At 43.1% G+C, this 14,255-nt stretch overlaps 2 protein-coding genes across 2 annotated transcripts in view; both read left to right on the top strand.

Annotated features, from left to right (window-relative positions):
- Window positions 1-6,007, top strand: part of CFAP299 (cilia and flagella associated protein 299) — a 47,972-nt gene extending 41,965 nt beyond the window's left edge. Inside the window, exons 4-5 of the mRNA XM_035325756.1 lie at window positions 3,073-3,202; window positions 5,818-6,007. Coding sequence (XP_035181647.1) covers window positions 3,073-3,202; window positions 5,818-5,913 — 226 coding nt within the window. The 3' untranslated portion in view covers window positions 5,914-6,007. The remainder of the gene's footprint in view (window positions 1-3,072; window positions 3,203-5,817) is intronic.
- A 5,361-nt stretch (window positions 6,008-11,368) lies between these two features.
- Window positions 11,369-14,255, top strand: part of BMP3 (bone morphogenetic protein 3) — a 39,503-nt gene continuing 36,616 nt past the window's right edge. Inside the window, exon 1 of the mRNA XM_035325751.1 lies at window positions 11,369-11,403. The gene's annotated coding sequence lies outside the window, so the exon portion shown is untranslated. The remainder of the gene's footprint in view (window positions 11,404-14,255) is intronic.

Here is a 14,255-nt window from a genome sequence, read left to right as displayed (position 1 = left end):
CATACTCCACATGCTTAAGTGCTGTGCTGAGAACTGCTACAATTGTTCCAAAACACATGGAAATCAAACAAAATAGTAATAGAAAAAATGCACACTGCGAATTTCGTCTTTGGCATTTGATCCTGTTCATCTGATACCATGTTTTCATCTGAGGATGATTTAAATATTTAAAGCCACATGTAGTTCTGCTAATAAAATCAGTTTGGTAGTTTGGTTAGATTGGGATTATAGCAACTCATAAATAGGGATCCTACTGAAGTTTGTTTTAGAATTTATTCTACAGAAAGAAATAAGAATGAGATGAGATTGCCTAGCTCCCAATTTCCACTCTCCTTTTATTGCAACATCCTCCTGGTAGAATGCATTGAGTCTGACGACCAAGTTTCGCCATAACATTAACTGGCAGGGGAGAGGCTGCTCCAGAGAAGCCTTCTCCAATCCCTTCTTCCTCTGATCAAAATTCTTCTATCTCCTGGCTAGACCCATTTCCATCTTTCATGTATTTCTTTGACCTTCCTGTAATGCTGCCCTCTAGCAGCAGTAGCCCTTAACATCTTGCCAGCTGAAGCTGGGTGCAAGGATTACTTGAATCTTGATGTCATCACTTGCATCACTTCTCAGTGAAGAACCTGAGTAAAGGAATGCAGGGGGAAATTCCTTTCTGTGGCTAGACATCTCCAAAGTCTTCCTCATAGCAGCAGCCTCCAGGTTATTTGTTGCTCTTTGTTTTAGAGGACACGGAATGCCAGGCAGTGCAGGGTGTAGCACTCCCACATGCGTATGCGTGGGAAAGGCATCTGGAGAGTTGCGCAGGGCATTGCCCTGTTCTCTTACTCATCAGTACAGAGTTCTGAGGGTTTCACCTCATTTTGCCAATGTCCTGTGGGTTCCTCTAGCATCTAAGCATGTGACAGAAACTAATTTGTCATTGTGCAAGAGTCCCCAACAAAACTGTTTGTGTTAGACATTTATTCCCCAGCACACAGCCTGTCTGAGCCCTGACCTTGTCTTCACTGGACATCCAAAGTTCCCAGTGACTTAAATGTGGAAGTATTGTAGGAGTAGTGTTGGAAACTTGGCAAGATGCAGGAAGTTATTATCTGGTAGCTAATTGACTAATTCCTCCTTCAGACATTTAACTTCATTTTAATGACTGTGGGGAAGTCTTTGCAGAGAGACATTTCCCCCCACCTCCTTAGCTAATGTAGAGCAAACCCTTCCTAATCTGGTAGTGGTTTTCCAGCAGAACAATTTATATTTGTGCAATTGGTCTCATTAACAGAGCTGTGTCCCAGGGGAGACAGGGGAAAGATGCATGGATGAAATGATGTAACTGAGTAGAGAGTGAAAAGAATTTGCGCAAATAATTTGTATATAATTCTTTCCATAATCTTAGATTTACACAGTGAAAAAATCTAGCTACTTAACATGGGGACTCGAGAACATAAAATAATTCTATAGAGAATGAAGTAATTTGACCAACTACTGTGTTAAAGCAAAACAGTTATTAGCACTAAGCTGAACACAAATTATGTCCACCCAACTTTTGCTCATTCTTTTCAGACATCCAAGTGTTAGGCTACACAGAGTTCCAGAAGGCGGCTCCTACTTGCATTAACCTACTGCCTCAAGGACATAGCTTTGTGCTGAGCACACCTCTAAGTCCATTTTACATTACCCGGCTGTAATCCAGGGCCATTGACTTTGGTGGCAAATCAACCCCTGACTTCACTGATGGCAGGATGAATTCCACAAGGGTGCTCTAAATTCCTCTCTGTGTCATTGTACGCTGGTCTGTTCCTACCAGAGGTATTCAGGATGTAGAAAGACTCGGTATTATATGTAACAGTGAGGCCTACCTTTTTACAGTCTTTCAGAGTGAGGAAGAATTCAAGGCACTTTTAAAGCTCTCTCTAGCTGGAATGGAATATCCTCGCAGAAGGTACTAGAATAAAAGGCACTGAATATTCTAAGTTTCTCGAATCCTCCCTATACCCTGAGCAATTTCCTGACTTATTCCCATCTCCACCTTCTTTTGTGAAAGACACACGTGTCTGAACAGTAGCAGAAATGTCACGTGCCGTTTCAGTGATCAAATGAGTTTCTCATTGAGGGATGAATAGCAGCATCATCACATAATGCAATCTGCAGTTACATCTGAGATTTAAAAAATATATATAAATAAGCAATAGCAATGAGTGTGTGAATTTCAGCCTGTTAGTTGGGTTGGTGCGAAGTACAAAACTCAAAAGGGCTGAGGCCAGGAGATAAAAAGTTGGAGAAGTCAGCAGCCAAAACTGTGAGAAGTCTTATGGACTTCCAGCACCTCCAACCTAGAACTAAGGCCGATTATCTGCTGAAGACATTTCGTGTCCATTTTGTATTTAACATAGCTGATGTTTCCTTCCTACTCTGTGTTTAGCACTGGACATGTCAGAAACTAGTGACCCAGTCCTTCTGATGGAGTGATTTGCTCTGGAATCAATCACAGACTGACACCCACAGCTCTTCGGTGAGCAGGGATTTTCCCTGGGGAACTGAAGGTCAGCTCATCCTGCCGTATCTGGCCCATGAGGAGACATCCACAAACTTGACTACCAGAATTACATTAAAAACAAGAAAAAGAAAAACAGTAAGGCAGCAAGAGAGTTACAGTGAGATCCAAACGGGAAACTGCTGGTTCCCACATCTGGTTTGCAGATCTGTGGTGGTCCGGGAAGCACTTTCAGGTGGTCTCCAGAGCTGTTTCCGTCACAGTAGTAGTTCTCAAGCACTACCACTTCCCGCTAGTTATAACCCAGGCGCTGAATCTTTTAGTAACACTAGTACTGAATAGATGAGGAGACAGGGGCCTCAGTTTTGGTTTGACAGAGTTCAGATACACAGGGCAACATTTGGACAGGTTTTCTAATATTCAGTAGACTTGTACTCCTCAGTGAATGTTTGGCTTTCAGAGGGGCTGTTATGGAGTCAGGAACTACTCAACGTGAATGAGGAGGTCAGAATCTGCCCTTTAAGCTGGACGAATGATATCCCTTAAAAGTACAGCATTTCTATTTCACATTTTCACAGCTTTTACAACTGGAATAAAAACATCTTCTCTTCAAAGCCCAGCCCAAATTATGAAGTGATTGCAGAAAATGCCTGTGGACTACTCTTCAAGAACAAAAGGGATGGGAAAATAATAAATGTGAATCCCAAGGTAAAAGTCTTTTTTTGCAATATTCTGAATTTCCTTTATGCAATGGAGTTTAACTGCTGAACTGTTGAGTCTGATTGCAAATAGTGTCTTTATCAATATGCAACTAATATTTTAGGCTTACACAGACATGCTATTCCCCTTGTTAACACAGCTGCTTTGGTCCTTGTAAGGATAACCTTCTCTTACCGTGTTTATGACTGAGTATGTCTAGGCCTTTCCCTTGTAAAGGAAACCAGAAGTTGAACCAACTGATACAAGTGAAATGTCTTCAAAGCTGGGTTTCTCTTCTACCTTCTCCCTTTCCTTGGCCTTTCTTCCAACCAGAACTAGAAACTGTTGCCATCACTGTCAGGGTAGGTTACACACTGGGGCTGTGTTCTATTAAGTGCTTTGCCTGGAAGTGCTACAGAGGGGGAAACATTCGGAGAGCGAGCAGATGGAGGAGGGAAAGCAGGACTGGCTGGAAGATGTGAGGACTAGGGCATGGAATTATATCAGCAGGTACATCTGGTGTGGGAAGACATTGTGTTTTACTCAGAGGATCACACATGCCTTTAGCTGAAAGGAAAAGCTCTTAAAATGTTGGCAAAGCAAACTGGGGCTGGTGGTCCCTATATTCACCTCCTCTTAAAAATCAAACCTCTGTTATGAAGCGTACCTGCAGGTGGGTAAAAGTAAATAAATATGGAGCTGCTTTGAAACAAAAGCTGCAGCTTGCAGCAACTGTAATATCCCAAATCCTGGCAGGGCCCGCTGAACACCAGCAAATCCAGAAGGCAGAATCAGTTCCTCCATGTGAAGCATGGGCCACCTCGCACCCCAGCACTTTCGCAGAGGTGAACAGAAGCCAGCAGAATTCCCAGTATGAACTATCATTACTCTTCTTCCTTAATACAAAAGATTTGGGAAGTCCTAAGGAAAGTGGTCCCATTTATTTTGTTCTTGTAGCAGATTGAGATTGTCACAGTTGAATACAAAAAAAACAAATGCTTTCACATGCTGAAGTCATACCCAGACATTCCTTTCTCAGCAATAGGTGAAAGCTGATTAAACCATGACGTGTACTTGTATCTTTTCTGTTGAGAGCTGAATGGGTAATACCACTATAGACAGCTTCCTTCTGTAAGAAACCGACCGTGTTCATTTGGTGCTAACTGCACTTCTTTAAACTTTACAACTGAAGTTTTTGGACTATAGATTGAATGTGACAAACACACCCAGGATTTGGTTACTCTCAAAACCAACATGAACTAAGCTGGGCAATAATTTGTTTGGGTTTGTGCAGAACAGATCTAGGATGATGGTTTCTTTGATGTGCTTCCCATGAAAGATGGTCGCGTATGAATAGTAACAGTACAAAATATCAAATTATATGCATTTCAGAATAAGTGCATTGGTTTGTTAGAAATTCAAAAATGCATACCTAAAAATGTGTTTGGTTGCATTGAAAGTGGGCCACCAATCTAACTTCCTGCAGCTGCAGAACATCTGTAAAAAATAAGCAGCTCTTGACTGGCAATGTGAAAGATCCTCACATGCCAACAGCCACGCTAGGAAGCATTTGTGTGTGTACATTGTGTCCCCCACAGGTTGCATGGCATGAACCTGTGACTGCCCTAGAGATCCATCTGGTTTTGGCTTTTCTTTAGCACTTGGTCAAGCCGACAAACCTTTTGACAAAGTGTGGGGCAAACTGAAATGAGTAGGACTTCCCTCTTGTGCTGGTTTCAGCTTGACCAGACTTAGTGTCAGCTGATTGATCTTTCCAACTGGACTTTCTCTTTGACCAGATAGATGATGGTCCAGTTGTTCCCAGTTGCACTTAGCTAAAAGAACTCTATTACTCTCTTTCACAGAATCATCTAGGTTGGAAGAGACCTCCAAGATCACCGAGTCCAACCTCTGACCCAACACTAACAAGTCCTCCACTAAACCATGTCCCTAAGCTCTACATCTAAACGTCTTTTAAAGACCTCCAGGGATGGTGACTCAACCCTGGGCAGCCTATTCCAGTGACCAACAACCCGTTCAGTAAAGAAGTTCTTCCTAATATCCAACCTAAACCTCCCCTGGCGCAACTGTAGCCCATTCCCCCTCGTCCTGTCACCAGGCACGTGGGAGAATAGACCAACCCCAACTCACTACAGCCTCCTTTAAGGTACCTGTAGAGTGCAATAAGGTCGCCCCTGAGCCTCCTCTTCTCCAGGCTGAACAATCCCAGCTTCTTCAGCTGCTTCTTGTAAGACTTGTTCTCCAGACCTCTCACCAGTCTCGTTGCCCTTCTCTGGACTCGCTCGAGCACCTCGATGTCCTTCTTGTAGCGAGGGGCCCGAAACTGAATGCAGTACTCGAGGTACAGCCTCACCAGAGCCGCGTACAGGGGGACAATCACTTCCCTGGACCTGCTGGCCACGCTGTTTCTTATGCAAGCCAGTGCAAGAGAGAGAAGTAAGACTGCCTAGCACCTGAACATCAGTTTCCATTGAGAAATCCCCATCCTCAAGCCTAGTTGCATTTATTGAACTTTATGTTCCAAGGGAACAAGCAGACTGATGAAATGACAGAAACGTGCCTTGACTCTTCTGACTGCCTATCTGTAATATTCTCTGTTTCAGGTCTACCCAGGAGACAACACAACACGGACACCTGTTAAAACAAACCTCTATCTCCACGTGGTTATCTACGACCATATAATCAGAAGAGGACCCTAAGGTCCCCTTTCCTCCCAGTGATTCCTTTAGCTACTTTAAAGTCATTTGGAAGAAAAACAAGCAGTTTAAAAAAAAAATAAACAGAAAGACCTTTCCTTGTGTTTAGGGGAAGGAAGGGGATTTTTGTGCTGGTTTAGAGCTGGTTTTTGCCTAGCTCAAGGAGAGTAACATGGAAAGAAGACTCCACACTGCTGTATAGTCCCTGTATCTGGCCCCCTTGATTGCCCTCTGTGAAGTCCCACGGGGTGTGTGAATTGCAAAATCACCTAGAGGGAAGACAGGTTTGGAGCCAACATTCCCACTACTACTGAGGCTGCAGAGTGACCAGGACAGGTGGAGGTGCTGCATTCTTGCCTGGAGTAAAGAAGAAGCTACTGTCCTGTAGTTCCCCAACAATGAGGTATTTTAAATTCCTCCTGGGAATCTCTTTTTCAGGGAGACCTGAGCAGCTAACACCATTAAATATGGACCAAGTCATTCACATGGTAGCGGAGTGAAATCACTCCACTAGACTGGTAAATATAAAGAAATCTGCAGCACTTTGATGAGTGGTTCCTTGAAGGCCACTTTTCATCCATTCCTGCTCTTTCTGCTGTTCTAGTACCAGCTTGCCAGAAGTTCAGGCAGTAGTGCAGTGGTCCAAGGGACTCTCTTACCTTCCCAGGGCACTTGGGTATGTTGCCCATACTTACATGACCCAGCTGGTAGAACCACCAACGTAGCTGCTTACTGAAAAATGGCACAAAGCTAAGTGGCAGAAAGAACTTGCAGGAAACAAAAGAAATAATTACAGAGAAAAGAAGAAGGATGTGGAGGTGAAAGCAGAGGAAACAAAGGCAGAAAGGGGCTGGAGAAAATTCCCTGGACCTTGCTGTTTGAGGGTCTGGATGATTTTCATGATCTTTGTTGGCCTTAGCACTTTGAATTTGTGAAAAGGACAAGGGAGGGAACCAGACAAGAAAAAAAGATGGTAGCAACACTGCTAGGCTTACCATAGGGTGGGGTTTATCTACCAGCCTCATCACAAGCATGTTCCCTTTGGAAAAGGCTGAGAGCCTTGGTCTTAGCAGTTGGCGCATTAAAGATCCCTTTCCTGCAAGGAGAGGGAGTGTTCCAACAATTACAAAGTGAAAGTTGTTACTTCAAAGCTGCAATAATTTGGGAGAAACTTAGAAGACTTGTTTTCTTTCCCATAAAACTTTCAATGTTATGAACTTCTGCCATTTCCCAAATATAATAAAATCTTTTACTGTAACGTCTTGCTTTTGCACAGAGCGCTCTGTCCCGTAGCACCCTGACAGACTGGAGGTTGGTGTGCTCGTCCCTGAGCCGCAGCGCGGTTGCAGACGAAGCTCCGGGAGCATGGCGAGGCTGCTCAACGTTTTAGGCCTTGCCTCCACCACGGGGCCTCGGCCTCTGCCTCCATCGCCGGGTCAGCAGAGCCCCCTAGTGTAGACGCAGCAGATGCCAGCGGGAGGAGGTTCCCTGCCCGCGGCGGGCACCCACTGAAGCCCTTCACATCAGAGGCGCTGGAAATATACCAAGGGAAAAGGCTGCTCGGAAGGGCAAACAGGCAAAGACAAATTGCGTCTCTTCCCAGGGCTGGTGACGTAAAGGCAAAAAGCCCAAGACTTGGGGTAACTCTGATTTTGTGGAGGACCATGTGTGGGAGACATACGTCTGTAGAGGGAATAACGTGCTCTGTTAGGGCAGACTTCAGACCTTGGTGCTTCTAGGTGTTTTCTTTATTTAACAGTACCAAACGTTAAGTACCAAACGTTAAGATTTGCATCATTCCTTGCATCACATCAGAAAACTAGGATTTGTGGTTGCCTCAGTCTTGATTTGCAGCCCCTGTATGTTGAGGCAGCTCAAGGGAAGGGCTAGCGATTGACTTATAAAATATTTTCATAGCATTAAAGCAAAATTGCCTTGATATCACAGCTTAAAATTTGGGATCTGTTTTTTGAGAGACTAAATCAGAGAGCCTGAGTCATTCTGAAAATATTAGTTTTTGCCTTTCTTAGTTTTTTATATAGTTTATTATAGTTTATATTAGTTTTTGCCACTGGAGAAGAAGAAATGCTCATTCTGAAAGTTGGTAGAAGGGACAATTGGTAGAAAATTATATTTTTCATTCTTCTCAACAAATGAACTGCCATTATTTTTCCTCAATCTAATTAGTTTTCAACATGATTTTTAAAAACCTAAGTTGGAAAGTGGTCCCCGGAGTTTTGAAAGCATTATCTCAGAGTCATAATAGTAGTAATATTAAAAAAGGGGGAAAGCATAGTGAAGTAAAACATAACAGAAGAAAATTTTCAACTTTAGAACTTGTTTCCATGTATTAAACTTCCTTTGTTTTTATCTTGTTGATCAATATTGTTGATCCTGTTGAAGAACCACGAGCCTAATAGAGTGCTGTGTACATCTGTAGGAAAAAGGAAGGGAATTACGACCTAGGGGGCTTTATGTGTTTTCAGACCAGTGAATACACCAATGGACTGTATATCCTTAAAGATGGGTAACTGAAAGGCTGTAAAGATATATGAAGCTTCATCTTTTGCAGTTGGTGCTTTGGAATTGTAATTTCATGCAATTTCTGACTGGAGTGATAAACCTCATTTGAGACAAAAGGTAAACTGTGGTGTCTGATACGAAAGAATAGTACTCGTTGAGCTTACAGAATTATTGACTGTAAACTCATTAGATTTCTTCCCAGCCATCCTTGCCTGTGAGTTAATCTCCTGGTGTCCTGTCTCTTCTGATGTTCAAAACACAGGACCCCAGAGCATTATCACAAATGAAAGCTCGTGAATTACGTGTCATAGTCGTTTGCCAGTCTGAAGGACTGAATCTAGCCTCTGCAGTAAGTGAAAATCTGTCCCCAAACACTTCTGTAGTCTGGCTTGTGTTTTTAAATAAAAGGTTCATTTCCTTAGACAAACAGAATAGTGCCTAAAACCAACTAAGTGCAGTTTCCCTAAAATGATAGTGGTGGTTTTCCCAGCATCTTGTCGCTGTTCAGCTTTGGGTAGACACATTGCGAAGTGGACATGCCAAACACATGGTAATCAAGAGAAAAGCTTTCCAAGGACTGATAACCACATGAAAGCTCCCTGAATATGCTCCTATGCTCTGTGACTCTTCAGCAGAAACAAATACAAACTGTCCAGCCTGAAATTATTGCCTGCTATAAATGCAATGGGACTGGAAATTTCTGTGTTCTGTTCTGAAATGAAACCCTGTATCATTGCTGATCATGACATTTACTGCAGGAACAGAGTGGGCACGCTGCCATAAGGTAACTGATTTTAGGCATCGATGAGAAAGTGCATCCCTGCATAGGACCCGCTGAACTCAGGGCTTTATACCAATGTGTGTTTTTTTTCAAGTGTGTTTAAACTGCATAAATGAGTTAATGGACAACAGATACTATTAGCCTGTATATGTTTTGGATTCTTTTACATTGCTTTATCTCCCCTGCCAAAATTGTAGTCTTGTTCTTTTTATGTGGAGCATGGATCTTTGGTCTTCCTTGCAGGTTTGGAACATTTTTGTTGTTGTTATTTTGGATATTAAAGTGAAGATAAAAAATAGAGATTGGTGATGAACAGCTCCATCCTGAGCTACAGACAGAATCACAGGAAGGGCTATTATTTAGTATTAAATACAATGCTTTGAAATGTCCTTTTAAACCAAAATCTGAAGTTCGTTGCTCTTAAACTATAACAACAGGATGCTTTGACGTAGTTGGAAATGTCTTGTATTATATTAAATGAAAATCTGGTGAGTTTGGTGTGGCAAGGCCTCAGCAGTTTTTCATTCCCAGACCAAAACTGGTTTCATGGAAGGCCAGCTGTATCAGGAACCCAAGCAATGCAGGTAGTTAAGCCCCACACTTAAATTTTATGGCTATTTAATAAGGCATCTGAAAATGCAGCGGCACTGCCTGAACTCTGAAATTTGTGATTCCAGCTGCAGCCTTGCCAATCCAGTTGTCTCTTCACAACTGAAAGAAGGAAAAGGATGATGCCAGTACCACCTCAGTAGCTGACCCCTATCTCACATAAAGAACAACAAGACCTCCAAGGAGAATACAACTTGTTTTTTAGATGTTCTCCTTTTGGCCATCAGCGAAAGAAGTTGTAGGGGAAAATCCTCCATTAACTCCAACTCCCCACATACAGAAAAGAAATCAGATTAAAAATGAATAAAACCTTTGGGCAATTCTCTGCGAGGCAGGCAGGGACAAGCAGTGCAGGCCAAGCCACTGTTCCCACTGCAAAGAAAACAAAAACACAGGTGCTGAATGTACTGAAGCCATGCAGATTAGCCCTATGTGCAGTACATGCTCTTTACAAGAAGAAAAAACATCGCTCTTGTTATTTGGCTATTGTTCGCTTGAGGCATGTTTTATTTCAGCTCGACTCCAAGCAGAGTTATTATAGATCCCACAGCAGAAGCTCTCTGTGATGAGAGAAACATGTGATCTCCGGGCCTTAGAGAAGAAATTATGCTGGGAAGGCACCTCCAACGGGAAGGCTGATGCTGGCCACCTGAGCAAACACCCAGCCTAGAGAGCATAAAAAAGCAAGCAAAATGGATATATGTAATGTCTGTACACAGAAGTGGTTTGGTTAAAGTTTCTCCCAATGATTCTGCCTAGAGAAAGATGATTTTTTTTGTACGCATCTCTGCGACCAAGAGCTAGGAGGTATAATGGGAGACAGCACCGCGTTGTTCCCCAGTTAAAGAAAGAGGAGAGACAGTTTGTCATTTTGCAGTCGGTGTAGTGCAGTTCCAAACATGGCTTGCTGATATGCTGTTTAGTGTTCTCCTGTGCTGGTTATGAACTTTATGGCATTGCACATGGAAACATGTGTATAGGGGATGAAGGGGAATGATTTGGCTTGGGATTAGTGAGTCCATCAGAGCTGACAGCAGTCGAGTCTGCTGACTGGGTCATGGACCAAATCCAGTGAAAAGAGACAAGGCTGCTGTAGAGTGATGGCTTCTGGGGCACAGAGGGAGCACCATAATCAGACCTTATGGGTCTAGTAAGAGTGGGGCTGGCTTAGGGGGGTTGGACACATGCTGCTGGGAGCAAAGCTGGTGTCACTGACCCACGGATGAGGTGGCAGGAGCCCACCTGAGAGACACAAACAGATGGTGCAGAGGGCTGGTGTGAGCAAGCTGAGATGAAGCTGCAGGGGCTATTCACCAGATGACTGCGAGGAGAAGTGGATGTAGGAGCCACAGTAGTGGAAACTGTTTTTGTAAGTAAATTCTGGGAAGCCTGAAAGCCAGGCAACTAATAAGCACAAGTGTGGGATTGGCCTTCACATGCTGAACAGATTTTGCTAATATCACTTTGTTATGCAAATATATAATTAGTGCATTTCCCCCAGAAAGAGTATTTGTGGTTTCCTCTTCCCCGGGACTTCCGAATGCTTGTGTGGAGGGAACAAATAACTGTGAAGTTACCAGGTATGTGCATTACATGGCAAGCTCTGAAAAACTGGGAACCTGGACGTTTTTGGTGGAGGTTTTAAACAGCACTTTTGAAAGGGGCTGCTGGGGGATGGTGAGGTTGGCTCTGACAGTGGCACAAAAGTTGCTCATCATTTAAATAAAGTTAATTAAAATTGAGGCCTACTAGGCGCCTGGGGCTAAGGAATAAATAGGCTAGGTTGCTTACAAGTTCAGCTACTGTACAGTAACATGTATGAAGTGCACACCAGAGTCTCCATGGTGGATCAGATTGAGCTGTGGTAGCAAAGAGTTGCCAAGGCCCAGCAGGGAAGGAGCAGGATCTGCACACTGGAATGGAGCTGTAGCTCAGAAGGCTGACTAACACAAGTAGATAATCTGCTGTAGTCCTCAGCAATGCAGGAGAGAGCAAATGAAAAGCATGCACTGACCCTCCCTTTCTGTAGTACCATAGGTAGAACAAGCACACTTGGGTGATCAGCTTGGAAAGTCCAATCCTGCCCAACTGTAAGGCAAGTAACTTCTGTAATTGCTAAAGGGAAGAAAAAGGAAGTCAGGCTGTCTTATGCATAGCAAGCATTTCACAGTTTCAACTCAATTCTGCCTCAGATGTCTGTCTGCAAGTGCATCTGTAGACACAAGCTTACACACACCAGCTGGCGTTCGGTGCCTACTTCTGGAGCAGCATTAGTTGACCCCTTAATGTCTTCCCAGTTTCTTATTACTGGGGAGAAGGGTAAGAAAAAAATAGTAGTAGATTATCTGTAGCTGTCCAAATGGCTATCTCAGCTCCACAGATGGAAATCTAGAGTGACCATGCCGGATAGGATGGAGTCACTTCATAATCACACCAGTGTGTGTGCAGAATTTGTCCCATGTGGTGATGGTTATTCTTTTTGTCTGCCTGCATGCTTTGTAGCTTTTCATGCCCCTACAGCTGTTTTGTGTAGAGACCTGCCCTCCAGACTGTCTAAGACCTGATCTGTACATTTGTACCAGAATGATTTGTGTTCTGTGCAGAAAGGCAGATGAGTTTATTTGGATATTCCAGAAGAAGTGATTTAGGAAGTTGGACAGTGTTTTGAGATTTGGAGCCTGTCAGTATATCATACTGAAATGTTTGCCTTGTTTTTATAAACACAGGAAAGGCAGGTAAGTTTTTATTCCACTCTGTTGCTTTGATGATTATGCCATTGAGCTGCTACGTTTGGCAAACCAAGACAGAAAAAAGGGGGGAGGGAGAAAAATAAGAAATTAACACCACATTTAGTCATCTCCATTAAAAATGCAAAATACATAGTGTTTCTGCACCAAGTTCAGACTAGATCTCATTCTGCACAAATCATTTTTACTGCTGTTGCATCAAGGCCCAAAGCATTCTTTAACCCTTCTTAGCTTTCTGAATGAGCTTCTATGGATGAGCCTCTATCAGTAGAAAATGTGAAGAGCCAATCAGCGTGCCTGTTAGCCGGGTGGACGCAGATTGACAGACAAGTTAAGGTGCTCCATTCCTCTGAGTTTCTTCTCTTCAGGCATAACTGGGATCAGTTCTGCAGGCAGCTGAAAAGCTGAGAGCAGAGTGGAGGTGTTAAACTGAATAACTTATTGACAGTTGTTGGCCTTCCTAGGTCAAAAGCTTACTTGATGAAAATCATTGCAGCTTAAATCAGTGAAGGAATGGCAGATGAGTCTCAGGGAAAAAAAAAAAAAAAAAAAAAAAAAAAAAAAAAAAAAAAAAAAAACCACGTGTGACACTGCCAGTCTTTTAAGCATGGCTACTAAAATACAGTGAATCTTAGGTATATATTATGGAAATGAGTGAATCACTGTAGTTTCTGTCCACTGAGGATTTGGCCCAGAGAAAAGGCCTCAGGATTTGACTGTGTATTGACACAAAGCAAACAACAGCTTTTTGTTCATATGCGTTGCCAAGAGATGTGTCAAAGAAGCACAGGATCAGGCCCTAAGGTGGACTTCTGCAGTACTCCACCTATTACTGGCCTCCAGGTAGAGTATGTCCAATTAACACTGACCCTTGAGCCCAGTTGTTCAAATGTTTTTTTTCACCCAGCCAGTGGTAACATGCTAACTTGAATACAGTAATATTGTGAGACAGTGGCAGAATCCTGGCTAAATGTCCACTGGTGCCCCTCATCCATAAGTCCAGTCAATTTATCACAAAAAGCAATCAGGTGGGTCGGGCATGACTCGCCCTTGGCAAATCCAGTGCTGACTGTTCCCAGACATGTTTTTCTCCCTCATGTGCCCAGAAACGTGTCCCAAGAGGACATGTTCCATGTTTTTCCCAGAGACTGAAGTGAGACTGTCAGTTCAGTCAACAAAAAAGTACCCGTCAGTGCATCTCCTCTTGACAATAGAGCTCTGACAGGTGCACTGGAGGAGACTTCTGTCTCCCACACCCCAACAGTCCCCTGTCTTTCCTATACAAGAGCACAGTTCAGCTGTTAGAGAGCTTCTTTATGCTGATAGGCAACAGTGCTTAGCTTCTAGTACTTGGGGATCTGTTGCTTAGAGGTCATCATGGGGTGAAACTGAGCCAGGACTTGCCCATTTTTCTGGGAAGAAATTCATATCTGACCTTTTCATTTGGCTTTTTTTTATAGAAAAGTTTAAGATGTCAGAGAAGAACCATGACCTTCCTATTTCTTCTTTCTTTCCAAAGCAGAGCTAGCAGAGTCTCTTTCAAGGGGCTCTCCGTTTGCTTTTTGGAAGATAGACATTTAACTTTTTCTTTTTTTAACCACGAGCTAAAGTGGAAGCAGGAGAAATTGCTATCTCAATTAAAAATTAGTAGTAATTGTATCAGAGAATGAAATGCAGCAAAACCA

Source organism: Oxyura jamaicensis, chromosome 4 (assembly GCF_011077185.1).
Source record: "Oxyura jamaicensis isolate SHBP4307 breed ruddy duck chromosome 4, BPBGC_Ojam_1.0, whole genome shotgun sequence".
Classification (NCBI taxonomy): domain Eukaryota; kingdom Metazoa; phylum Chordata; class Aves; order Anseriformes; family Anatidae; genus Oxyura; species Oxyura jamaicensis.
Note: the sequence above shows the minus strand (reverse complement) of the source record. Positions and strands in the feature narration are given on the sequence as shown.